Below are 27,283 nucleotides of genomic sequence, written 5' to 3'. Positions count from 1 at the left end.
CTGGATCATAAAGCAGCTCGTTCAATAGAGGCGCTGAGGCCTGAGGCTTTGCACTTGCACTGCCTGTTTATTCCATCAAGATGGAGCAGATACTGCAACAGGGAATTACTATTCCAGGCTGGCGGCTTCATGCTTCATGCTTAGTGGTGATAATGGGATACTGCGCGGCAGATTTATCAAAGATTGAGACGTTCTCGTTCCACTTGATGTCAACTAAAAATGCTTTCATGGGAAGCCTATGGGACCCTTGTGCAACTGGAGAACAATTTGGCTCAGGCATTGGCACATGTGAGTCAATGGATAGGAGCAGTAATCATAAATACTTCGCTATATCTCATTTCTGAGATCAAGTGAGAAAAACATGAGATTTCTTGTTTTTTTTTTTATAAATCTGTCCCTAAATTGGCTACTACTATTATATAAGCACATACTGTACCTGAAAATGATGGCAATGAGTACCCAGCCTTTATACAAAATCCATTCTTCTACAACCTTTACCTTCATGTAACCAGTTACTGACAATCAAATAGTCCCAGTCCATGCAATGGGTCATAATAATTCATTTTATATAAAACTATTGAATAAGACTTGATCATCTCCCACCGACTTTTCACTTAACCGTTATTACCTGTTATTATAGGCATTCCCTACCACAAGACACTGAACCCTCAGGAATTTTAATAATCCCTAAAACTGCACCTTTTTTAGGCCTATAATTTAAACTCACCCCATCCAGCAACATAGTGTCACCTTTGTAATGATCCCTTTCTTCTCTGCCTCCTCATTCTCTATGGCATTTGTTTCTCTCTTTTCTGCTGTCCTTCACCTCTCTGGGATCTCCAGCTCACAAAGGTTTCTCCTCCTTCATTTTCAGTTTTTATTTCTTATAAACCTGTCGATTCTGGTGTGGAATGAAAGGATCTGCTGGTGATTTAGAACTAAAAGATAATGTGTTTGCTTTGTGAGAAAAGAAAAACAAACTAAAAGGATATGATAACTTTAGAGCACAAATGTCACTTGCCCTTTGTATGTTTGTTTACAACCCCACAAATGATTCATTCTGTTTTAATTGTGTGATGGAGGCTCCCTTTATCAGCATGGGTACAGTACAAAATGAAGGGCAATCTGGGAAGCCGTTAAATATTAAATTAGACTAGTGTTAGGGTTTGTTCACACGAGGAGATTCGGGGAGAATTTGTCGCCTGTCGACTAATCGCCTCGTCTTCTGAGCGACAATCTCCCCAAACTGCCTCAGTGTTTTCCCATAGGCTATAATGAAAAGTCACCTGTGCTAATGTGCACATGCGGCGATGCATTTTCCATAGTCGCCCGAAGTTGCCTCACACAGGAAACTTTGGGTGACTATGGAAAATGCATCGCCGCATGTGCATTAGCACAGGCGACTTTTTATTATAGCCTATGGGAAAACACGCTGCGGCAGTTCGGGGAGATTGTCGACAGGCGACAAAATCTCCCCGAATCTCCTCGTGTGAACTAACCCTAAAGGAAGCTTTCCATACCACTGTGCACTGATTATTGTGTTTTGCAAAGTAGGGATAAAATCCAAGGAACCTGCTAGGGTGTTTGGATCTGCACCTCCCATCTACTCCCATTTATTTGTGTGATTACAACCTTGGCATAAGCAAAATGTTTTGATATATTTTTTATTGATTGATGCCACCCACCAAAATTGATCACAGTGACACTAATATAAATATATATGATTAGGGTTTCTAACTGTAAACGGTTTAAAATGACCTGTACATTAATTGTTTCTCTTGTATTCTGGGCATCCACATGTGAAGCTAAGGGACCTGATGTAATACAGAAGCCATTATGTTTTAAGGCAATAACTGGACCATTATGTCTACAAGGAGCCCACAAGAACATCCCCAAATCTAGGGACTTAATGAGTGAAGCATGCCATATGCACAGGGTGATCATTCTGTATAACTCAATCAAGTCTCGCCAAACCCAAAAACCTTATATACCTGTCAAAAAGATCAGCACACCGACATCTCTTACTATCCTCGCACTTGAAATACACATGAATAGACACATTGAAAAATGAAGACGTAAGGAAATGGCTAATCAGCATTGGGATGTGATTGGTGGACTAATATATGCAAATGATGGTATCACAGTATCACTTTTTTTGAATGTTAAGTATTTAAACCCAAATGTATCCCTTGCACAGAATCCTTGATAAAGATCCAAATGTGGATGGAAACGTTGGAATGCACAGTGGAATAAACAATCACTAATAAGAGATGTTGGTGTGCTGATCTGACAAGTATGTGTATAATTTAGAAGATCAAGCACCCATTATATGTGAAACGGATTAGAGTGAGGAACTATATATATATATGTGTGTGTGTGTCTATATATATATATACTGGGGTATTTTCCCATCCAGTCAAACGCAAGCAGAGGAGAAGAGGTGATCACTGCAGCAGGGAATACAACCATGCAACTGGTGCAATTCTCTTAAGTTATCCATCAAAAATAGTAGTTAAAAAAGAAAAAGTGATTAAAAGTCCTGTTCCTTGTTGTCAGCGAAGAAGCATCATCATCATCCAAAACAGGGGAGGCCACACAGAGTTCTGCTGCATGTGAGGGTCTTTTCTAATCACCCTATATTTGGCAGTTTTCAGCTATATTATATAATACATACAATAGCTTTCATTCCTTTGATACAAAAGCTGGAAATAAAAACAGGGTTTGTGCCATCACCTGAATGCCAGTCCCAGGATGCCCAGCCAATCATTGTCCGTCTTCAGGGTTTCCTGTTAATAGCATCCTCTTGTTTCAAGTCCATTGTCTTGTGCGCTGTACTCCTGCTTCTCTCTCCATTGCCAAGGGCGTGGTGTTTAAAGTGCTGCATGCAATCCCTTGGCCCTTGGGTGGGACTGGACCTGGTTCTTCCTCTAACATTAGACTCGTTTGCAGTGAGGAGGATAAAAAATGTGTGAAGGGAAGGCAGGCCATGTCCACATCTCCCATTTGGCTTCCTTTCAACTGCAAATCCTAGTGAAAAACTGGGAGAGAAGGAAGGAGCTGTGATCAGAGCATAGAAATGACTGCAGGGATCACTACATTCACATCGCACAACGGCAGCTTCATTGATTTATACAAGTGTCCTAAGTGCGCTTGTGTTTCCACTGAAAATGAATAATTGAAACAAATGAGAGATTCATACTGAGCACCCAGCATTTGTTGCATATAGATTGTCATTTGATCTTCAGAGTACAGGTATGGGATCCCTTATCTGGAAACCCGTTATTCAGAAAGCTCCGAATTACAGGTGGGTTCTCTCCCATAGATAGGGATGTAGCGAACTGTTCGCCGGCGAACTAGTTCGCGCGAACTTCGACTGTTCGCGTCCGCCGAATGTTCGCGAACGTCGCGCGACGTTCGCCAATATGAGTTCGCGTACGTCGCGCGACGTTCGCCAATATGAGTTCGCGTTCGATTCGAATAAAAATCGTTCGACCATTCGACCATTCGATTCCTTCGACCGCTAAAATCGAACGATTTCCATTCGTTCGAACGATTGTAAGCATTCGATCGAATGAAAAGCATTCGATCGAATGGCTTCGATCGTTCGATTCGAACGAAAATCCTTCGATCGAACGATTAAAATCCTTCGATCGTTCGAATCGAACGATTTTGCGGGTGTTCGAAGTTCGCAAACTGTTTGCATTTTTGCCGGTGTTCGCGAACGGCGTTCGCGAACACCAAAACGGCAGTTCGCTACATCCCTACCCATAGACTCCATTTTAACCAAATAATTCAAAATTTTAAAAGTGACTTCCTTTTTCTCTATTATAATAAAACAGTAGCTTTTACTCAATCAAAACTAAGATATATTTAATCCTTACTGGGTAGGGGGGCAATCCTATTGGGTTTATTTAAAGTTTAAATTGTTTTTTTTTTGTAGATCCAAAAAGGATCTAAGGTATGGAGATCCAAATAATGGAAAGATTCATTATCCAGGTCCCATAACTGTAGTTAAAAATATAGGGCCTTTCCAACACACACAGTCAGTCATGAACCCTATGGGACTCAATGTAATTTTTGTGAAACCCCTTATGCAATGCAGTGGGAACAGGACTATATTTTCAACACAGGTGCCATATTCTTTAAAGCATTCACACTAGAATTAGACCTCATGGTCCTGGAGTGGTGAAAGTGTGGGTCTTTGCAAGAAGTAATGGCAACTGTGGACCCTGTTACAGAACTTTACATTCTTGATCAGTGGCATAACTAGATGTTACTGGGTCCCACAGTAACTCTATTTTAGGGCCCCCAAAATATCCAGAGGTTGTCTTTTTAATAATATATATTAAAGTTGCTAATTAATTAGAGCCTTATGGGCCTCCTATACCTCCTGGGCACCCCTGCACCCCTGCAACTGCTTTCGTCTGTAGTTACGCCCCACTTGATGCTGATACACCAGCCAGGCAATGATTTGACTTGGAAAGGGACCCATAAGGGGCTAAACCAATGGGGTGGTTTAGTTCTCCTTTAATAATTCACCAACATTTCAGTTTGGTTTTCAAGCTTTCCGCAGCTAGGGCTTGCTAACCATATGTGCTTCTTGTGCAGAGTTGCAGATTTGTCGTCATTAATTAAGATTTGTGTGGACGAATTGGTATTCTTTATACAGAGGCCACATAAGGCAGGGGCGTAACTACAGAGGAAGCAGAACCTGCAGCTGCAGGAGGTATAGGCAGGGGTGCTTCGCCAATGAGGCAAGTTGAGGCTGTCGCCTCAGGCAGCAGCGCCCCACTAGGTACCAGGGACAGAAAAAATGCTGCTCCTGGTACTTAAAGAGCAAATTTCCAGGGGAGGGGGGGCAGCAGCAACTGCTGCTGCCTCAGGCAGCGGAGGGGCCAGGATCGCCCCTGGGTATAGGGGCCCCATGAACCTCTATATCAATCAACCTCTAGACATTTTGGGGCCTGAAAAATAATTTGCTGTGGGGCCCAGTTATATCTAGTTAGTCCCACTGCCATAAGGTGAAAGCTTTAATTCACACACAAAAAAAATTCAGTGCATGTGTTAATGTCACAGTAATTGCTTCATACAGTCAACATCTCCACTCCAACATTAACAAAAGATTAAAGACACCAAAACAGCAGGTCAGCATTGCTAATCCGCATGCACAGCGAAAAGACCCAAGTCTCTAAAGGCCTCCTGCGGGGCAATCTGTTACTTACACTGCAGCTTTCTGCTAAGCACATGGGCTGGGCTTCATTTCACATATTGCTTGAAATATACAAATAATATCAGGAAACATTATCATCATTGAACATGTTAAATAAATATGGACAAAGGGAAAGTGTAAAGGCTTGTATGTATATGTCTTATCCAATGGAGGGACCAATGGTGCCGTCACTGCGTCTGTAACATTAGCAGCAAGTGAATGTGATCAATTGGGTTTGTTTTAAACTAAAAGTTTGCTGTTAACATTAAAAAACCTATGATTTCAACTATGTTTTCGTCATTCTTGGTTTGAGTGTCCTATATAATGGTAATAAAATATTTTGATCTACTTTATATAAATAAATTGAGCTGTTGGAAGTCTGTAGGTTCTCATTTCTGTACATACAATAGTTATTGTGCACAAAGCAAATCTCCTGGGTTTGAAGAGTCATAGCTCTGTAATTTGTGCCCATACTGACATCTGATTGTTAATTATCCCTATAGGAGGGGGGGTTATCCGGCACCTTATTAGTCATATATTTAGTTATGCATTTGCTTGGTAGAAGGCTAAGATCCTTTAATGAAAAATATTGGGTTCATATCCAAGGACATCACCCACTACTTCCTGCTATGATGAGATTCCAAAGCAAAGAACTGTAAATAATAGTCGTGTGTATATTGGTCACTTCATTGTTACATAAGTTATTGTCCCTACTCCATACTACTGATCTCCCACTCTCTGTAGCTCTCAAAATCTACTCTCCTGTCTACTCTCCTGAATAAAATAACTCCTTGCAATTAAATGTATGTCTTTAATTATTCTAGAAGATCAGCAACAGCATGATCTAGCCTAATGTACCTTGTCAATGAATAGCAACACCATATGCCACAGATGCCTCATTTTTATTAATGGTAAATTTTAAGCAGGGCACTCATTATCTTATGTTCGAGCAAGTTAATGTCTGTCCTGATCCCCTCATTCAACAAAGCTACAGCATTTTGCTGTGGTGGATTAGAGTAAAGGTGGCCATACACTGAGAGATCAGCTCATTTGGCGATCTCTCCCCGATATGCCCACATTGAGATGGGCGATAATGGGCTGATCTGATCGTGGGTCCTACGGCACAATGATCGGATCATACCGAAGGGTAACAGGCGGTCAGATCGCTGGACAGCATTAACGAACAGATGCGGCCGTGATCAAACGGGATTTTTAGTCCTGTCCGATTGACTTTTGGCCAGATATTGATCGGGGAAACCCGTCGGAGGACTCGGTCTGTCGGCAGCTTTTACCATGTATGGCCACCTTAAGTGGTGGCAACAAACGGTGTAGCGCTTTAGGCAGGTGTCCATAAGTTTGGGTAAAGTCACATGGTAAGTTTTGTACAAAATGTCTGAAAATACCTTTGTATGGAAGTCATTTGGCATCACTTCTTGTAAAACATATACGATCATCTTGTGCAAGTGAGGCATTTTGACAACATTACTCTTTTACAAGAGGCAATTCTGGTTGACTTCAACACAAAGGCATTTTTGGACATTTTGTCACATGCACTGGACACAATTTAGTTCCGGCGATATAAAACCCCATGTGCCATTATAAGTCCAACCCACCCAACAATAAGCTCAGCTACCAAGCACTGGTTAAATGGTTGTCCTAACTGCCTTACAGTGGCCATACATGCACAGATATTATTGTAATGGGCCAAGAAGGAGAATTTTGATTGGGCACCTTTGAAATGAGTCATGAACTTCGGCCAGGGTTTACTGCTGAATCATCAGATAGAATTCTACTGTTTCTACCTGTATATCTGACAATTCATCTCTTAATGTTTATAATGAAAATGGACGATATTTCATAATTGATCATAATTGTTACGTGTAGGACCACCTTTATGAGGTAATTTTCATAGTAATTTGCCATGATTAATTATTCTATGAGAAACATCTTCAGCGTGACTCATTTCCCATAGTCTGTTGCTGAAATCATAATAAAATAATGGGGGAGACAGGGATATTCAGGAAGTGGCTGGATGGACATTGGCAAATCTGAGCAATGATCAGGGCGTAAGGTAGTGTTAAATCACTATGGTACATAATACATTGCAGATAAAGATTACAAAATCCCTATTGTTTGGTTTCCAAACAACAATAGGAAGCAGAGCACAGAATATGGTTTGATCAGGTAAAATACAACTTATGCCAACATAATAACTTGACTTATAGGCAATACTGCAAGTGTCTGAAATCCATTGAATGATAAATAGAGCTACAAAAAGGTAAGACACTGGCGGGATTTAAATAAAGACAAGGTTACCCATGCCTATGCCATTTGATGTAAAACGAGGGCAGTTGTAGTGCTTTGTAGCTTGTAGGCCACATTTGATGAAGTGAGACAAAATATCAAGCACAAATTGGTTACCTAACACAAAACTGGATTACAGTAAACACTGGCTGGTTGGCTGGAAAAAAATGGGCAGCCATATTTAAATTCACATCAACAACATTTTAAACAAACAATGTTGAACCGCTGTGCCTATTTTTAGTGTGCTATGTGCACCTCCCTATGGCTCTTTATTTAGAGATTCTGAATGGAATTGTACCTAAATAAAATGAACTTACTTGTAAGGCTGAGAATACACAGCACAATAATGACAAGTCCAAGCAAGATGGAGACGACACTCAGTAGCCTGGCCAAACGTCCTAATCTCCGGGCTCCATCTACATCACCCTGCTGCATGCTGTTTCTTGACTAGCAAAAAGGAGACAGGAACACAGGCTTACGTTAGTGGTCAGAGATAAAAATCCACAAGCTCAGCTCTTTCACAGAACACTCTCAACTCTTGTCATCAGTAACAATATATTTATTCTTTGCACCTGGGTGGCACCTAACACAGATTTCCAGTGTAATTGTTCCTATCTCATTTTATATCTCTTATATGCAGTGACTAAAGCTTAATGGAAGAGACAGTATCTGAAAACTGTTTATGATCTGCCTCCTTTTAATGAAAATTTTTTTTTTAGTTAAATGGATGACCAGGGCCTGCTCCTGCCATGAGGAGGGTGAGAACTTTCTATACAGGAACTTAGAGCAAATTAGTATTAAAAAATAAATTGAAAGGTCATGGGCGAGATTCAATTTGAGGTGCAATTCAAGTCAGAAAAACTTATCTCATGGTTTATCACAAGAAAACTCTATTGAAGTCTATGGGCAAAACTGGAACTTAAATTGGAGAAAAGTTTTTTCTCCTCATATATAAACCATGAACACTGAACTTAATCTGGTCCATTATATGAGTTGAATATTTACAATCAACAGCCAAAAATATTATTTTGTTATTTTATTGTTATTGCGGTATATATGAGCTAAGTTGGCCAACACACAGCAACCTTGCAAGCCATTTAGACCAATTGCAGCTGAATTTAATACCCATCAATTTTGTGCAGTCACAATCACAATAGATCGGTGATCCCCAACCAGTAGCTCATGAGTAACACTTTGCTCTCCAACCCCTTGGATGTTGCTCTCAGTGTCCTCAAATCAGGTGCTTATTTTTGAATTCCAAGCTTGAAAGAAAGTTTTAATTAGTTATAAAAACTAATTATAGTGCCAAGTAGAGCCTCCTGTAGGCTGCCAGTACACATAGGGGCTACCAAATAACCAATCACAGCCCTTATTTGGCACCCAAAGGAACTTGTTCATGTTTGTGTTGCTCCCCAAATCTTTTTCTATTTTTTAATGTGGCTCACGGGTAAAAAAGGTAGGGGATCCCCTGCACTTGATGATCACCAAAAACAGAAGAAACGGGTTGGCTAATGGTATTGTGGAGAAAATGAGGGGAAATGTAGGTAATATTGTTGAATGTAGAATTTCTTCCAAGAGAACACAAGTCTTACTATAAGGAAGGAAGATTCATGATCAGACGTGGAAAAGATTGATTACTGGGAGAATGGTGACCATCTGGAATTCTCTCCATTGAGATACTGCTTTAGCTGCTACTCTTGATAGAACAGGGTTCAATGCATTATAGCAGACAGAAAAATACAATGTTACTGAGATATATACTAAATGACTCCACCTGAAAACATAAAAATATTGATGTGGAGGTAGTAGCCCTTGAATTCACAATTTCCCAGTAGCAAACTCCACATACTCTAAATATTTACAGCTTCACACAATCCAATTCCCTAGATAACACACATTTTTTACTTTGCTCTACTCATCCCCCTGATGTGCACATGATTCAGATACACAAGTTAGGGAGAATTGGTGGGAGAGGAATGGAGCCCTGTACTTACCTCCGCCCTTAAGGCAAGGTTGCCTTATGTTTGGAATATGTCAAGATGCCTAGACTGGAAAGGAATGCAATTTTGTTTTGTACTCCATACAGTACATGTGCTCAACAACAATGACCATAATTGCATCTAGGTATAGCCGAATAAGCATTATTCCCTGTAGCTCAGGGGATAATCCAAATTCTGCCACTGCTTTTGTTGAGAAACTTGCCTGGAAGCCACTTTCTCTGCTTTTCCTGCAGACAACATGAACTCCCTGAGCTCTTGGGTACTAAAGCCCAACCCCAAGTTTGAAACAGGAAGATTAGCTTTTAAAGATTATTCATTTTCAGGGATGCACCGAATCCAGGATTTGGTTCAGGATTCGGCCATTTTCAGCAGGATTTGGATTCGGGCGAATCCATGTGTGTGGCCAAACCGAATCCGAATCCTAATTTGCATATGTAAATTAGGTGTGGGAAGGGAAACCACTTGACTTTTTGTTTTAAAACATTGAAGTAAAATATTATTTTTCCACTTGCATATGCAAATTAGAATTCGGATTAGGTTTGCTATTCGGCCAAATCTTTCACGAAGGATTCGGGGCTTCGGCCGAATCCCAAATAGTGAATTCGGTGCATCCCTATTAATTTTAGAATACGGTATAAAAAAACTATAATGCAGAAACCTACTTTCCTGAAAGCTCCAGAATATGGCAATGCCATTTCCATTTTGGAATGACCCCCTTCAATGAAAAACCCCAGATCCCAAGTATTTTCAATAAAAGATCCCACATCTGCATCGCAACATTTAGCTTCTGCAATGGAGACGTTTGCTACCTGAGATAAACTACTCCCTTCTCCTAAAGGCTGAGCCTCCTATGCATTCATTGTATCAGTGTTTTGCCATTCTATATTATTAAAATGTAAATTTGTGTTTATTTATGTAAAGATTTTTTATTCTGAACAAAACAAATCAAGTCAGACCTTTTCTACATTCATAGGAATTCTTGTCTTGCTACAATAATATATACACAGAATTATGAATTGTTAACAAATAAAGGCAACTTGCAGCAATTCATTAATGCAAACCAAAACATATCTGGTGCATTATGGGATCTGTTTTCCCAAAGCCATTACCCAGTAGCCTCTGACAGCCGCAAATTACATTCCCCAGAGTGCATTATTGAAATTACTAACTCTTCACTTTCCGCCTCTGAATAAAGGATAAACTAACGTATAGAATATGACGTTGTTCTGTATTTTAGCTTTACAAACCATCAATAATGTATTTCTGGTAGAGGGAACCCATACTGTACTTGTCATATTCTGACTCACAATATAAAGAGACAAAACCTGACATCACTTCCTTTTCATTAATATTATAAAAGGGAAGTGCACATGAAAACTCCATTAGAAAATATCACAGCTTCGTTAAGCATTTACATGTATAATTAAATATTCTCTTAATGCTGCATTTTTAAATGTCATGCTTACGTTCATTAATTTTATGGGCTTTCTCCAGCAAAAAGCATTTAAAGAGATGCATCTTGAAAGCTTCCTTATGAGCTCAATACGGTTTAAAGGTGAAGTAAAAGGCCACTCTAAGCATGTATTATATGTCTGGTGAAATGGTCTTTACTGGCAAAATCTACCCCCATTTATAGTAAACATTTCTGTTTGTGCACATTATGTACAAAGAACATTCATTTGCGCATATTTATGGTAATACATTGGTAGGAAGGAAATTCACAAACTTACATGAATGCATTTTATGACCGCTAAGGGTGCTATTTTTGCCCAAATAGGTATGGTTGTAAATGAATATATATAAAAAAAGAAAGCCAATTAGTGAACAAATACCTATGCTCATGTTAATGTAACTAAGCTGGATGCTTGTTCCATAAAATAGGTCCCTTCTGTCTGAACTGTATAATATTCAGCTGCCTATAACAAACAATTTGGACAATGGGACTCTCTGCTGTGATGACAGCTAATTAGACCAAATGAAAAACGAAGTTGGCAGAGGATTCCCATGAGCATACACATTGGGGTATAAGGCAAACCAGAACACATTGGCCTACCCATCCGAGAAGTGCATGCAGTTTGCCCATTGTTCATTATATCATGAAAGTCCGTTTATCGCCATCAAAGGAACACACATGATTGCAAGTTTGCATATCTGCCATGTTGTCAGAGGGTGGCTCATTTAATAACATAAGGCCTAAACTGAAACATTTGAAACTAAAATTAAAAATTCACATTGGTTGATATGGGTAACTGCACTGGTGCAATTTAGCACCTGTATTAATAACTTAGTCCATGTGTTTCTAATATTCTATAACCTCCCAAAGCAAGTAGTAGTTTGCAGATTCTACTATCCGCACCTCCTGATATCAATATTCTCTTTATTTTCACATAAAATGATCTGTTTATTTAGAAACTGCACTTCGTGGTAACTGGCAAGAAGAATATTTATATTTGCAAAGTGTAATAAATTGGTATAACCTTAGTTTGGAGGGAAACAATTCTGTAAAGCAAGTTATCCAGGGAGCCTGGTCAAACCCCTATTGTGAACTAAAACCAAAGGCTCTCGTCTGCGCAAAAATCTTCTTACTGTGCTATAGGGCCCATGGGTCGATCCTGCTGCCTTTATAAAATGATAAGTCCCTTACCCTTAGCCCTTCTTTCACTCAAAATTAATTCCTTTTGATGAAAGTCCAGTAATTTCAGTCGCTCCCTTATAAAAGCATTTGCTAGCAGTGGACTCTATTATATGGGGCCCAAGAAGTGCTAAGCTTCACTGGACTTCAAAGGCAGAATAATAATAATTATATATTCAGTGGGGTTTATGTAGAAACAGACATAACTGACTCTGCAGATTGAAAGAAAATCCCAATAGTATGTTTTCTGGGACCAGTCCTCCATCCCCTTAGGCTCACAGTATAATGCAATTCCTCCCTTGTTCCATTGTGAAATGATGGATCCTGGTACAGGTATAGGATCTGTTATCTGGAAACCCTTTTCCAAAAAGCTCAGAATAACAGGAAAATATTCAAAATTTAAAAACCAAATTTTCAATCTTTTTCTCTGTAATAGCAAAATGTGATCCCTACTAAGATATCATTTATCCTTATCAGCAGGGAAAACCCTATTGGTTTTATTTAATGTTTAAATAAGGCATGAGGTTCCAAATTATGGAAAGATCTTATTCAGCAACCCCCAGGTTCCAAGCATTTTGGATAATAGGTCCCATACCTATACTTGTACCCCTGCTTTCAGTCTATACAGTGCATATTATAAACCTTCTCTTGCAATTTGCAGCATTGCATAACGATCCTCCCTGTTTATACTGCCCTCATTATAGCACCACTCTCACTGACTGCCAGATACATTTACTTGACAGATGTGCATTAAATTATAGCACTTCAATTATATGTCACTGACTCTTCTGGCTTCGAAATGCAGTTCTGGCCTGTGCTTCAAGCAGTCAGGAGATCAAGGCAGCGCTGAATATATGTGCCTGCTGAGTCAGAGCTCTTTAAGATACATGCCGTCATACTGAACCTCAGATGAAAGTATTGCATTCCTTCTTTTTGGGGCTTTATACAACCTGCACATCCCTCGTTCTCCTCTTTTAAAACTTATATTAACAGAATAGTCTGCCTTGAAGAAAATAAATGTATCCGAGTGGTGTGGGATCTTCACTGACACATTACCTTCTTTATGTAAATGCCATTAATTTATTTTCTGTATTGATTGTAAATGCTTCACTGGTTTTATTGTGCAAATGCTACAGTATGGTAAATGCAGAATGGTCGCCCAAACCCAGGACATACTGAAAAATGAATAATATATCAGTGCACGATTATCTGATTCATATAATGAAATAACTTTACATGGTGTAAAATGATTTCAGGGTCTGCTTTCAATCTAGATTTCAACGGGCAGTTATCATTGTTGGTTAAATACACAGTATATTGCCTCGCCCTGATAATTCCTTGTTTTAAAAAAACTCCTTGTCTGCTTTGCTTATGAGCTAAATAGTCTATATTATATAGTACTGTTAGGGTGGGATTGCCACCTATTGTATCCATTCAGTGGCTATACATATAAAAACAATCTTCCATATTTCTGTTCTTGTTTATACAGGTATGAGACTTGTTATCTAGAATACTGGGGACCTGGGGTTTTCGTGATAAGGGGTCTTTTGGATCACCGAGCTTTAAGTCTGCTTAAAAATTGTTTAAATAGACATTAAATTGACCCAATAGGATTGTTTTGCTTCCAATAAGGATTTATTATAGCTTAGTTGGGATCAAGTACAAGGTACTGTTTTATTATTACAGAGAAAAAGCAAATCATTTTTTTAAATTAAGAATTATTGGGACTACATTAAAATGGAGTCTATCGAAGATATCCTGAGCTTTCTGGATAAAGGGTTTCCAGATACATTGTTTCTCAGTGTTACTAAGTAATGTGCTTATTAGGGCTCACATATAAGAATATGCACACGTTTCCCACTGAATGATAGTGTTCCTCTTACTCACCAATGGGATCAGGCCCAGCTAACGGTTTATACCTCTCCAATAACTCAGTTGCTTATATGGGTCCTGTGGATATGTCCCCGTTGAAGGCAGCCTAAAGGTAAATATTAGCTTTTTTTCAGCATATTATTTTATTTTTTATTTATTTGTCAAAGGTATTAAGATTTTTATACTGCAAATACCTGACCTTTGGCTCAAGAGCTCTCATTCAAAACAGCTGTGACAGTGGCCTGAGGGTTAACTGAATATGATGGCTGCATCTTTAATGAGATGTCATTCTGCATATTACTCTCTCTGTCCCCTTGGGATATTAGAGATGTCCTGACGGCTGGAGGCAAGGACCCTCCAGCAGAGATTTTTAGGTCCCATATTTATATCAGCGAGTTGAAATGGACCTGGAAATTGCCTGCAACTAGAGGCTGCATCATGGTCGCGACTCGCACCCAACCTGGGTCACAAGCTGGGATGGGCAAGTCCATGGTGCAGAATCAGATGTCAGACAAGATTCATGACCCGTATGCCTTTCAGTCATCCAAAAAACAGCAAAACCTGTTCCACTTAGCTTCAAAGAGGAACCCTTGAAGTGTATATATAACCTTAAGTCTACTAAAAAATCATTCCAAAATGTATTAAACTCAATAGGATTGTTTTGCCTCCAGTACAGAGTAATTTATCTATTAACTATATAGTTGGGCTCAAAGTACAAGGTGTTGTTTTATTATTACAGTGATAGAGGAAATCGTTTTTAAAAATGTGAATTATTTGATTCTTTGGGGGATGTCCTTGCCTTAATTCAGAACTTTCTGGATACTAGATTTCTGGATAACAGATCCCATACCTATATAACTTTCCCTCAGAATTTTTCTACACAATGTATGTGCTAAGGTAAAATTCTCTAGGAGGCATGTGAGATGCTGTAGTGATGTGGAATTCTAATCCTGTAAAGTCAGACCTACGGCCTTCCTACCATTACACTAAAATATGCTGGGGGCTTTATCTCAACAAACACCGCTCCTGATCCAAGCTCACAAAAGAAAATATTCAGATGACCCTTAAGTGCATGTTGGAAATGGTTCCAATCCCTTATTATGACTGTCTTTACCTGCGTGAACATGTCTCTGTACTCAGTAGTTCCACATCAATCTCCAGCTCCAAAAGGGTGGATCAGTTGGTGGGATGAACAGAGTAGCCACTGAGTATTATGCTTCTCTCAAACACCCACAGGAAAAAGAACCATAAATCTCTTTAAAAGAAGTAACTGGAAGTGATTGTTTGCAGTAAACATACAGGCGCTGGTTCCTGCAACCTCACATTATCTTCTCAGCTATTTATGCCAGCAAAGAAGACCTCACATTATCTTCCCAGCTACTTATGCCAGCAAAAAAGACTCTATTATTTCCAGTAAAGCCGCAACCCCCAGCTACATTAAGCAGGACAAAGGTGGGGAAGAATTTTAGTGAATTCTAGAACAACAGTGAATTCTAAAGAAGCGAAGGGTCTATGGAAAGGCTTTTCATATGTTCAAATACTAATTAAAAAACCTTGTGAGGGTATGTCAATATAATTTAATCATGCCTATTTTCACCCTCCTACAGGAAGTGAATTGTTATTATGCTTAAAGGAGAATTAAACCCTAAAAATAAATATGGCTAGAAATTCTGTATTTTATTTACTGAACTTACTGCCCTAGTCTACAGTTGTAACATCCCTATAACAGTAATGTCCCATCCATCAAATTTGTGCAAGTGGCTTGACATTTTGGATTTTGTTAGGAGTGTCAGTGGCACTGCACATGCTCAGTGTACTCTGGGCAGGGGCCCACCAGGAGTGGGACTTAAAGGGCCTCCCATGTGAACTGAAGTGTCCTCCACCCAGTACCCAACCTTTTACAGCTCTCCCTAACCCCTGAACACGTGCATAACTGAAGCGGCAGCTCATACTTCCTTTGTGCTGTGATCAGGTTCAACCAGGGAAGAGGAGAGGGGACAGTCTGACAGGGAAGCGGGCCTGGGTCTTCAAGGTCCATGATGGCTGTGGAATGATTGTGTCCCACTGGTCCAGATTCCGGGGAGATTAGTCGCCCAACGAAAAATCTCCTCTTCTTTAAGCAACTAATCTCCCTGAAAAGCTTTCCAGCCGGCTAGAATTTAAATCTCCTGGTGGGAAAGCACTTGGAGCAATTCGTTTTCCGAAATTGCCCGAAGTGGATACTGCAATATGTTCACTGTTGGTTTGGTATGGTTTGATATCAATTTCTTAAAAGCAAAATTGGTTATTTAAGATTACCTGGAATGCAAGTACTAGTGTTAAAAGGAGGCAGTATTTCTTATCCAAGAAGCCCTTGAGTTACAGGTATTACTACGCTCTTCAACTTGCACCAGAACCTGCACACTGTCTAGACCAGTGATCCCCAACCAGTAGCTTGTGAGCTACAACCCCTTGGGTGTTGCTCTCAGTGTCCTCACAGCAGGTGCTTATTTTTTGAATTCCAAGCTTGGAAGCAAGTTTGAATTACATAATACCCAATTATAGTGCCAAGCAGAGCCTCCTGTAGGCTGCCAGTCCACATAAGGGCTACCAAATGGACTTGTCATACTTGTGTTGCTCCCCAACTCTTTTTACATTTGAATGTGGCTCACGGGTAAAAAAGGTTGGGGACCCCTGGTCTAGACTGTCTGTCTAGTATGCACTGTGCATTAAAAGACTCACACTCACATACAAATGCCCACCCAGGAGGTAAGACCAGAGGTGAAACACAAAATACTAGTTGTAGTCTCATCTTAATTAAACAATTATTCAAAATCCTATTTTATCACATTAGTCAAGCAAAATGAACTTTAATTACACTATATAAATTATTTGAATCTAGCTTCCTTCAGTCTGGGAATTCAAAATTGTAGCAAGCAGGCAGCAGCCATTTTGTGGACACTGTTATTAAGACAAGCCTTGCATCATCTCAGAATCTTGTTTGTGCACCAGAATGGGGGACCTGATATCCATCCCCATGCCCTGATTACACAATTAAACGGTAAAGAGAACGGGGGAATGTGTGGAGAGCAGTGACATGTAGGAAGTGCTGAATGGAAAGTGAAAGTAATTGTCTGCCCCGCCTCTATGCCACTGGCATAGAGGAGTGGCAAACAATATTTGATTGACAGCTGAGATTTTTAAATGAGCTTACAACAGCTATGAATGCTTTAATAAAAAATAGAAATTGGATTTCATGTTTAATTTGAAAAGGACTTTTATTATACAGATTTTTGTGTCTGGGTGACAGGTCCACTTTAAAACAAAAAACTTATTGAAGCCAAATTTTGGCCAAGACATATAGCAATAATTTTGATTCAAATCTAAATATATAGAGTACCTGACTCTAACTATAAGTTTGCATTTTTAACCTCTGGTCTTAACTTTTGTCCATATATAGCAACCCGCAGACCACATGGCTGGTAATTGTGCAATTTGGGCATCCATAGTGATGAACATACATCATTGTTGTGTTCATCGCTGTTCATCACCCCAATGGGAGGATCTGAGCTCCAACGAAGGGAAATGCTTTGGTTCCTCTCACTTGCGTATCTGCCAGTGTTTTACCCACCGACTTAAAAGGGTCATTGGCAGGCAAGGTTTTCATATCAACATAAAAAGTAAGATGGAGAATGCTATAAAATATTCACTCCCGTACTGTATTTTCTAACACCGTTTTCTTTTCCAATTGCCTTTCTGTCTGCTGCATTACATTTTATGACCTTTCCAAGAAGGCAGGCAAGTAAATGAATAAGATGATCGGGTAACTGCAAAATCATTAGCCACCAGCAGTCTATTTACCAGCTGGCCACAGCTACTTCGGTAAATAGAAATAGATTTCCCATAATTCCATAAGTAAATGTCCTGCTGTGACCAGAGTAAAGGTGGCCATACACGGATAGATCCTCTCGTTTGGCGATGTCGCCAAACGAGCGGATCTCCCTCCGATATGCCCACCTTGAGGTGGGCAATATCGGGCTGATCCGATCGTGGGCCCTAGGGCCCAACGATCGGATCCTAGCGTTCACCAAACGGGCGGTCGGATCGCGGGACCGCATCAACGAACAGATGCGGCAGCGATCCGACGGGATTTTTAACCCCATCCGATCGAGATCTGGCCGACTTTCGGCCAGATCTCGATCGGGGAAGCCCGTCGGGGGCCCCCATACACGGGCCAATAAGCTGCCGACTTGGTCTGTCGGCAGCTTTTATCGGCCCGTGTATGGCCACCTTAACACGGGTTCTTCTGTCCTGGGATTTCTTTTCTCATATATGCAAGTCGCGAGCTGCTGTTTACAAAATACTGTACTTCCTTTTACCAGTAACAATATCTGGAAGCATTAATCTTGCATGAATACATTCACAATAAATGTCTCCCTGTCCGTGAACACAATGCAATATCAGGTACATGGAAATATCACAGGCCTGGCTCTGCATGGATTATACAGACTGCACACAATGAAATGTATATGGTGCCGAGTTGTGTCTGTTGCTACATCATACCTGCAAGCTGCTGTGTAAATTGCAAGCTACTGATGCAGACGAGGGATCAGTGCCAACACACACCAGCAATTTTCCGCTGTATTAAAACTGCAAAGGTCAACAGCTGCATTTAGGAGCAAGTGTCACCCTTTCACTGCCACAATCCGCCTCACCATAGGGCACAAACATTGAAACTGCCCAAAATGTTTTCATCACATTACATTACTTGTAATTATCCTTCGCAAATAATCTACTGAGACCTTTATAGCTAGCCTGGTGCATGAGATCATTTACTACATCACCATCTGCTCAGATCAGATCATCATCCAACTGAAGTTACTCAACCAATTACATGCAAAATAAGAACCATATTTGTAAGATTAGTTTCCCTTTATTTTTCTATACATGATCAGAAAAAACATACTGCTATATTATTCTGCTAGGGACCTTACTTTCCTGCATATATACATGGCAGCTCCCACCCCAGTTAAATCTTGTCCTTATCCTTACTGATAGAATTCTTGCTTGTTTTGGGCTTTCAGTTACAATATAGAGCCATAAAATGTCATGAGGCTCTTTCTTTTATTGCCAGTGATAAAGGGGTTGTTCACTTTCCAAACACTTTTTATACTAAATGTATCAATTTAGAACAGTATACAGGGTCGGTGACCCCCCCCCCACCCCCTCCCAGAGCTGCTTTAGAAAAACTGTCACACATAGAAATTAGAAAGTAATTAGAAAAAGTCTTTATTTCTGGTAAACTATCTGAAACCAACTGAACTGAAAAAAGTGTTGGCAGATGAACAACCCCCTTTAACTGGACTGCAGTGGTTCAGTTCCAGATTTCTCCCATGGATTTTAATTTGCTCTTATTAGTCTTACATTTATTTAAACTTGTGTATGTGACAGCTGTCTTATGTACTTCCCGCTAAGGCCTCATATTTAATGGTAATGATGATTTTGTTTCTGTCGATCCAACTGGAAACAAAGCCGACTCGCAGGATCACATAGAAATTCTTGAGTACTTGAGCATCTGTTAACTTGCATTGCAATCAGTTGTGAGTTCTGAATTTAATTTTGGATATAGGCACCGCACCTCTGATCTAATATGAACAATTACCCCATCCATAATCCAATAAAGAATGGGGTGGTGCTCCGTTGGAATTTCAAAAACACTTATAAGGAAAAAAGAAAACGAAAGATCCACCTAGCAGCACTCACTTCAATAAATTGAGTTCTGAATGTGTGACTTCTGAATTTCAAGTTCAATACAGCCTGTATTGACCATCCATCAGTGGGGCTAATAAGATCCAATTCCAGGCAATGCAGCTAGTGCTCTGGTGTGCCCGAGGCTCTCTGGGCTGGAGTGGGCTGCTCATTAGCAAGTACAGGTATGGGATCTGTTTTCTGGAAACCCGCTATCCAGAAAGCGCTAAATTACAGGAAGACCCTCTCCCATACACACAATTATGATAAAATAATCCAAATTTGTAAAAGCAATTTAATTTTTCTCTGTTATAATAAAACAGTACCTTGTACTTAATCCAAACTAACATATAATTAATCCTTTTTGGAAGCCAAACCAGCCCTTTGGGTTTATTTAATATGTAAATGATTTTCTAGTAGACTTAAGATATGAAAATCCAAATAAGAGAAAGATCCGGAAAACTCCAGGTCCCAAGCAAAGTGAATAACAGGTCTCATACCTGTAGTTCATTTCCGTTTGGAAATGCTTACCTTCTTCCTGCATGACATACTTTATTAGATTCCCACTATATACTCTCTCTATATAGCTATATATAGAGGGGCAGATTTACATAGGGTCGAATATCGAGGGTTAATTAACCCTCGATATTCGACTGTCGAATGTAAAAGGATTTAGCGCAAACGATTAAATCCTTTCGAATCGTTTGATTTGAAGGATTTTAATCCATTGATCGAACGATTTTTCTTCGACCTAAAAATTGTTACAAAGCCTATGGGGACCTTCCCCATAGGCTAACATGGCACCTCGGTAGGTTTTAGGTGGCGAAGTAGGGGGTCAAAGTTTTTTTAAAGAGACAGTACTTTGATTATCGAATGGTCGAATATTCAAACGATTTTTAGTTTGAATCGTTCGATTCAAAGTCGTAGTCAAAGGTCGAAGTAGCCAATTCGATGGTCGAAGTAGCCAAAAAAATCATTCGAAATTCAAACTTTTTTTTCTTCTATTCCTTCACTCAAGCTAAGTAAATGGGCCCCAGAATGTCAGGGCTATTTTACTGGAAAAATCTCATACAAATGAATTCATCCATTTAAGTTCTTGTTGACTAGGGGGTTTACACCGTAGCAGTCACTCAAGCCTGGTTCTTTTTATGAAAACCCCATTGGATACTGCCAATGAGTCCTGTTCACAGAGAAGATTTAGTCTTGTTCTAGTCACCTGTGCTACTGTCAGATCACACTAGTTAGCTAATGTAGTATGGAATCCAATATGGCGCAGTACACCAATACTGCAGCTTTAGCCCAGTAGTTGGGGTGAGTCCAAACCGAGTGCAGTGTCGAGTGCAGTGCCGCTGAATAGGCAGGACCTGACTATTTCATTTGGTCATTCAGACCAATTAGACCCAAATGCCAGGATGCATGTCTCTATACAATTAATGAAACTCCAAGGTGGCTTCTTATAGCCTGCTATATTTTCAGCATGGAGCCTGTAATCTCTTAATAATGCATAAGTAGTAATTTGGGAAAGAGTAAACAAGTTAAGTAGTGGGTTACCCTTTGGCCTCATGCCTTCATTCAGGTCAAGGGAACCTGTCCCAGCTTGCAAGTTTGCCTGGAAGCACATTTTTTTGGTGAAAACAACTTTTTTTTTGCATGGGTGAGGTCAGTTCACCATTTCTGTACTCTAGGAATGTTCATCCTGCTCTTTTCTAGCTGTGCCTCAACTACAAATGCTACCCAGTACATTTCAACAGGAGAGCCCCTTATACACAAGCAATGTCTCAAATTTACTACAATCACTCTCCAACCATTAATGGCAAAAATACATTTTTCAACACTAAAATGCACAAAATGACAAATAATCTGTACAATACATAGGGAAAAATGCACCTCCTATTTATTTTTTTTTAATCTTATTTCTATGTTAAGCCCCCAAGTCATGTGACACAAGTGACATCACTAAAGACTAGTTATGACATCACCAAACACTCTCCACGGCTTATGATTATGTCCTTTCAATCCACAAACAGGCATTTCCCCCTTATCACTTTATTATAATCAATGTTATAAATAATGTCTGACATTGCTTTCCCTACCTTAAAAAAATCCTTGTACCACTATATTGTCCATTCACTGCCCATGACTTAATTAATGCCCCAGGACAATGGGGCAAGGACGTTTTGCTGCCCACATGATTTTCAGGTAGGTGGGCGATGGTAAAATGCAGTGGAAAATGGCCCTTCTGCTGACTTTTATAGTAATTGCCTGGCCCATATAGGTCAGACTATTAATGTTCAGAAATATAGCAGTGAGCCACTGGATTCCCCAGTTTAATATCTTGACCATTTGTTAACACTTTCCTGACTGTCATGAACATTCAGCTGGCAGTCCCATTTCAGATTAACAGAATGTATTGGGCTGCATTGAGCTTACACCATTCAGCATGGAAACAAGCAGGTCTGAGGGCTATCCACAGGTCAATAGGAAATAGGAAATTCCCAGCACTTTAATCACTACTTTAAATTACCAAGAATCTTATGTAGCCACATTAATACCCCATTGGCTATGCTCACTAAATGATTGTATAAAACTGCAGAACCACCAAGGTTGAAATGCAGTATATAAATATATTTTCTGTTCTAGACCATTTATTCTCACCATGAAATCCAATACATTCTCTACCACAATTTTACCAGTTTATGCCAAGTATTCATAACATTCTATTCCACGACTTCTGACCACAGCTCCTTCCCACCATTCTAGCCATCAAGCTATTGCATAAATTCTAAAGGTCTCATTGGCAGAAATAGACCAGAGTGCAAATAACAGGGACAACCCCCCTCCCATTTTTTTTAAAAATTTAAATTGTACTGTACACCTTGCCCTTATTCAGCTTCTTGTTGCACCCTGAGGCTCAATTCTTTGTGCTTATAGATTTGAGCACAAAGAGCTGTACCTGACTGTACTGTGTGCAGTGCTGTCTGCTTTAGAAGTAATGCATATAGAAGGGGTAGGTGGTGGGTTCCCCATGTGCAGGGTGGGTAGCACTGACAGATGCAAGGTGCTGTTAAGCTTTATGTTTACTGCCTTCAAGGGTGATTCTGCCTTATATGCCACCCTACTGTGACTTTCACAATGCCGACCCAACGCAGTTCTCTCCTTGTCTTATGGAAGGATTTCCCCTGAAAACCTGTACTGAAGAGCTCCTTGTACCTGATAGCACTGCACTCTGGCATAGGACTAGTGGCATGAATTTAGTGAACTCATACTGGTTTTCTGGATAAGGGATATTTACATAATTTAGATCTCCAACTGTAAATCTACAAAAATCTGTTAAATATTAATTAAACCCAACAGGATTGTTTTGCCTCCAATAAGGATTAAATACATCTTATTTTGGGCCAAGTACACAGTATTTGAATAATTTTATTAAAATGGAATCTATGGGAGATTGCCTTTCTGTAATTGGAGTCTATGGGAGATGGCCTTTCTGTTATTGGGAGTTGAACTCCAGTTCAGTCCTGGCCAGAACTCCAGTTGTTGCAGATGAGCTCCAGTTGAACAAACACGACTGGGTGGGGCAGCTACTAGAGCTGAGAGAAAACACTCTGCAATTAACTCCAGTGCATCATGTGCATGATAAATTACAATTAAATCCAAATTATATCCATATTTATTGTTGTAACTGGCCCAAGGTAACACCAATCTTGCAGTGTGTTGGCAATGGCATCACCAACAATAGCGTATGTCACTGTCACTGAGCAGGGCCTAGCTCTTGCACGTAGCCCTTTAGAACACTTCTCACCCTCATATCAACCTGAAGCTTTTGTAAGCATTGGTGGCAATTTTATTATGTTTCTCCATTTGTGCAATTCAGCAACATTGCAGTGTATGAGTCAGTTTCTGAATTTTGCCAGCTTCTTACATGATGGCAAGAGAAATACCAATATTGGTCTTCAACCTTCTTAAAAATAAGTATTTAGGCAAAGACAATTCCATGTCCCTACAGATTATTACAAATACAGGTATGGGATCTATTATCTGGAAGCTTGGTACTTGGGTTTCCCAGATAAGGGGTCTTTCTGTAATTTGGAACACTATGCCTTAAGACTACTATACAAAAAATTTAATATTTGTATATAAATTGTTTTGCTTTCAGCACAGATTTAAGGGAAGTTAATTATCATCAAGGTGTTGTCTATAGGAACAGATAATATTGTACAAAATGAATTTTGGAATGATATTCGGTGCGTGTATGGTGGGAAAAGAGCCGACCGATATCGGCAGAAGACTTGGATATCGGTTGGCTTGTCGATCTGGCTGGACGGAAAATTGTGATCAGGTGCCTTTGAAGGAACCCAAACATCAGCCATTATTAGTGCTGAATCGTCAGATACAGGTAGAATTCTATTGTTTCTATCTGAATATCTGACGATTCAGCTCTACACGTGTGTATTGAAATTAACAATCTTTCATGGAAAGATCTTTCTAAGAAAGATCGTAATTGTTAAGTCTATGGCCACCTTTATTCCAGAGAAAAAGCAAATCAGTCATAAATTAAGTTTATTTGAATAGGGCACTAGGGAAATAGATTTGCTCTGTTTCTGGATATCAGCTTTCCAGATAATAAGTTCAATACCTTAATTAAGTGAAAGCAAGTCATGCAATGTACCCTGATACCACCAATATGCTTTGTTGTGTTACTTCCATTGCTCCTCATTTAATATCTAGAATTGATACATACAATTCTGCATAACAAAACCATCAATAAATGGAACTGAATTTCCAACCCAGTCAAAGCTTTGGGTGTAATGCAAAGCCCAGAGCTACGTATTGATCCCCCATCTGCCTGGGAATCAATAAGATTGTTTGATGAGGGCATAAAACCCATTTATCCAGCAAGCACTAGACTGTCGCACTCCTGAGCTAGAATTTCTAGTTAAACAGGCAATTCTATCCCAGCTCTGAGCATGGGGTATTCCCTAGCACCAACCAATGGCTCATATTGCTTCAAGTCACTTATACTCGTTTTTCACTGTTCGAAGAGGAGCTTCCCATTCATAGAAAGCCTAATGTAACTGATATCTATTGAAGAAGCCAAAACGTTCAATATCCCTGAGTTCTTTTCCACATTCCTATCACTCTTTTGATTATGAACAGTGCCACTGGCTGCTGTTAATGCTTGAGAGGAGCGGCAAGGTACATCAAGGTACCTCCTATTGTTAAAAGCCTCTCTACATCCCATTACCATCAGCCTGATGGATCTATAAAGCTAAATTCATAGCATTAAACATGAGGTGGGTGATGTCATTAGTGTTCCTGGGACCGGACAAAGATTTCCATTGCCCAACAGAGGTGTATTTACTTTAATAGTGGTAGGATCCTCCTGAATACACCCTGTTAACCCGTAACCCATAATTTTTATCGGCCAAGGTATGGTGTAGGCCCCCACTATATGGAGAATGGCGCAAAATCACTGAGCAGTGGCACATAAATTTCCCTGTGCCTGTCAGACTGCCGAGCTCCTCATTTCTGAGTCTGATTAATGCCAAAGGCTCGCTTCTCAACTGCTGAGATGGCCAAAAGTATATTGGTTGCAGGCAAACCATAGGGAGGAGCCTGGATCCTGCTGTATCCCATTAACAGAGAAAGAGCATTTGTAAGGAAAACAAGGGACACTATGGTGCACATGTCCAAATCAGAGGGAGGCACAACGCCAAACTTTCCTTTTCATCCGAATTACATTGAGAGCATTGCATGAAAAGGATATAAACAAAAACAGAATAACATACAACTGGTATAAATGTGAATGATAACACAGCAGGGGTAGCCTACCTAGTGTTCCCAGCGATAATGAGAAATTACAGCCGTGGGCAAACTCTGCTGCTATTAGACAAAAGCCAGCTCACCCTCCAAAACAACATCAACGTCTCTTTATTATTAAGCAGATCTGTGGGACGCAGCTCCCTGTATCCCTAGTAAATCAAGTTCAAATGTAGCACAACACTATACACACTTTAGGAGGAGAGTTTGTTGTTCTTGATGCTGACCATACAGTTTCCCAAACCTTATATTATTAACATTATTATAGAAATAACATTTTTTTAAAGCACATTTTGCCTTCCTTCAGGTTTTCTTAGAATGAACTGAGCATTGGGTTTTTTTAGTTTAAAGCTGAATATTTGCATTCATTAGTAGTTAAGAAGCTGCCATACTACAGACCATCTGAAGTAAATAGTGTTACTTATGGCCACACCTGCATGATAAAATACCTGAAACTTTGCTGTGCTTTAGCCATCGGATAAGATTGAACCTTTCTTGTAAAGTTAATCTCTACACATGTACTATACCAAGTAACAAGCTTCATCCCTTATAGCTGCAATTAAATTCAGCATTTGGGCTTGATATAAATATATATATATATATATATATATATATATATATATATATATATATATATATATATATATATATATACACTGTATCGAGTATAGGCAACCTCTGTCACTCCTGAGTTGCAGTCCCAGGGCAAATTAGAGGGGGCCCTGAAATGATCTAACAATTCTTATATATAATATAGTGTGTATTATAGTATCTAATAATTGTTATATAGTATAATAAGTACTCTAGCTCTACTATAAAAGTGGTGCTGGGCAATGCTTGGAATTTTTCGTTGTACACTATAACAGAAGAACCAGCGGTGCCAATCCTGTGTAACGGCTCTGCAGCAGGCACAACTATTCCCATGTGGGACACTAGTACTCACCATGATGGAAAAGACCAGTGCCACGATGTTGACTGGCCAGACTGGACAGAAGCAGGAGAAGATGGCCAGGATGAGATAGTCGGTGGGCCTGCCCTGTTCCTGGGCGCTGGTGGCAGTGGAGGACGCCCTGGCAAGGCTGACCCTGGAGGGCGAGAGAGGGGCAGACTCCAGCTGCCCAGCTGAAACCGATTTGTAAGGCAGGTTGTGGCCATTTTGTTCCAGGTCTCCCATAGACTTCTCGCTGGACATGGTGACGGAAAACGACTTCTTCATGCCATTCTCCTCCTTATTCTCCAAGGCATTAGTGAGGAGTTTCTCAGTCTCATGGGAGTCTGTGGGCAGAGGGTTCCCTGAACCTCCCAGTGCCTTTTCATATTGGGTATCGGTATTAATGGCCATGGTATTCCCTGCTGAGTACTCAGGGGTTTCCTCCCTCTCTCTCACTCACTCCACAATACACCGAGATGAACCAAAATAAACTTCTGCTTCAGTGCTGCTAAAATCCCATTTAGACAAATAGTGTGAGGGGGGAAGAAATATTGTGTGAAGGGATGGAAGAAGGCAGAAGGTGCAGACTGCGGCGAGGAATTAGTGGAGAGCTGAAGGAAGACTTGGGTGGTGCATGTTCCAGAGTGAGGAGGGCTGTGTCTGTCTTCTAAAAGCTCTGCTGCAGACTACTCCTGCCCTGCCCCAGCCCCAGCTAAAGGCTGCACAAGTGGAATCGTCCTCTCAGGACAAACCAACTCGCATGCCGTTGGGCTGATGACACAGGCAGA

General features: G+C 40.1%; 1 protein-coding gene across 1 annotated transcript; it reads right to left on the bottom strand.

Moving 5' to 3' along the window:
* Positions 1–1,434: 1,434 nt before the first annotated feature.
* Positions 1,435–27,283, bottom strand: trarg1.L (trafficking regulator of GLUT4 (SLC2A4) 1 L homeolog). The gene is made up of 3 exons (XM_018246079.2): positions 26,508–27,283; positions 7,831–7,960; positions 1,435–3,038 (listed from the first exon to the last, which is right to left on the bottom strand). The coding sequence occupies exons 1-3, from the start codon at positions 26,904–26,906 to the stop codon at positions 3,028–3,030; spliced, it is 540 nt and encodes a 179-aa protein (XP_018101568.1). The 5' UTR covers positions 26,907–27,283; the 3' UTR covers positions 1,435–3,027.

Source organism: Xenopus laevis, chromosome 2L, assembly GCF_017654675.1.
Source record: "Xenopus laevis strain J_2021 chromosome 2L, Xenopus_laevis_v10.1, whole genome shotgun sequence".
Classification (NCBI taxonomy): Eukaryota; Metazoa; Chordata; class Amphibia; order Anura; family Pipidae; genus Xenopus; species Xenopus laevis.
Note: the sequence above shows the minus strand (reverse complement) of the source record. Positions and strands in the feature narration are given on the sequence as shown.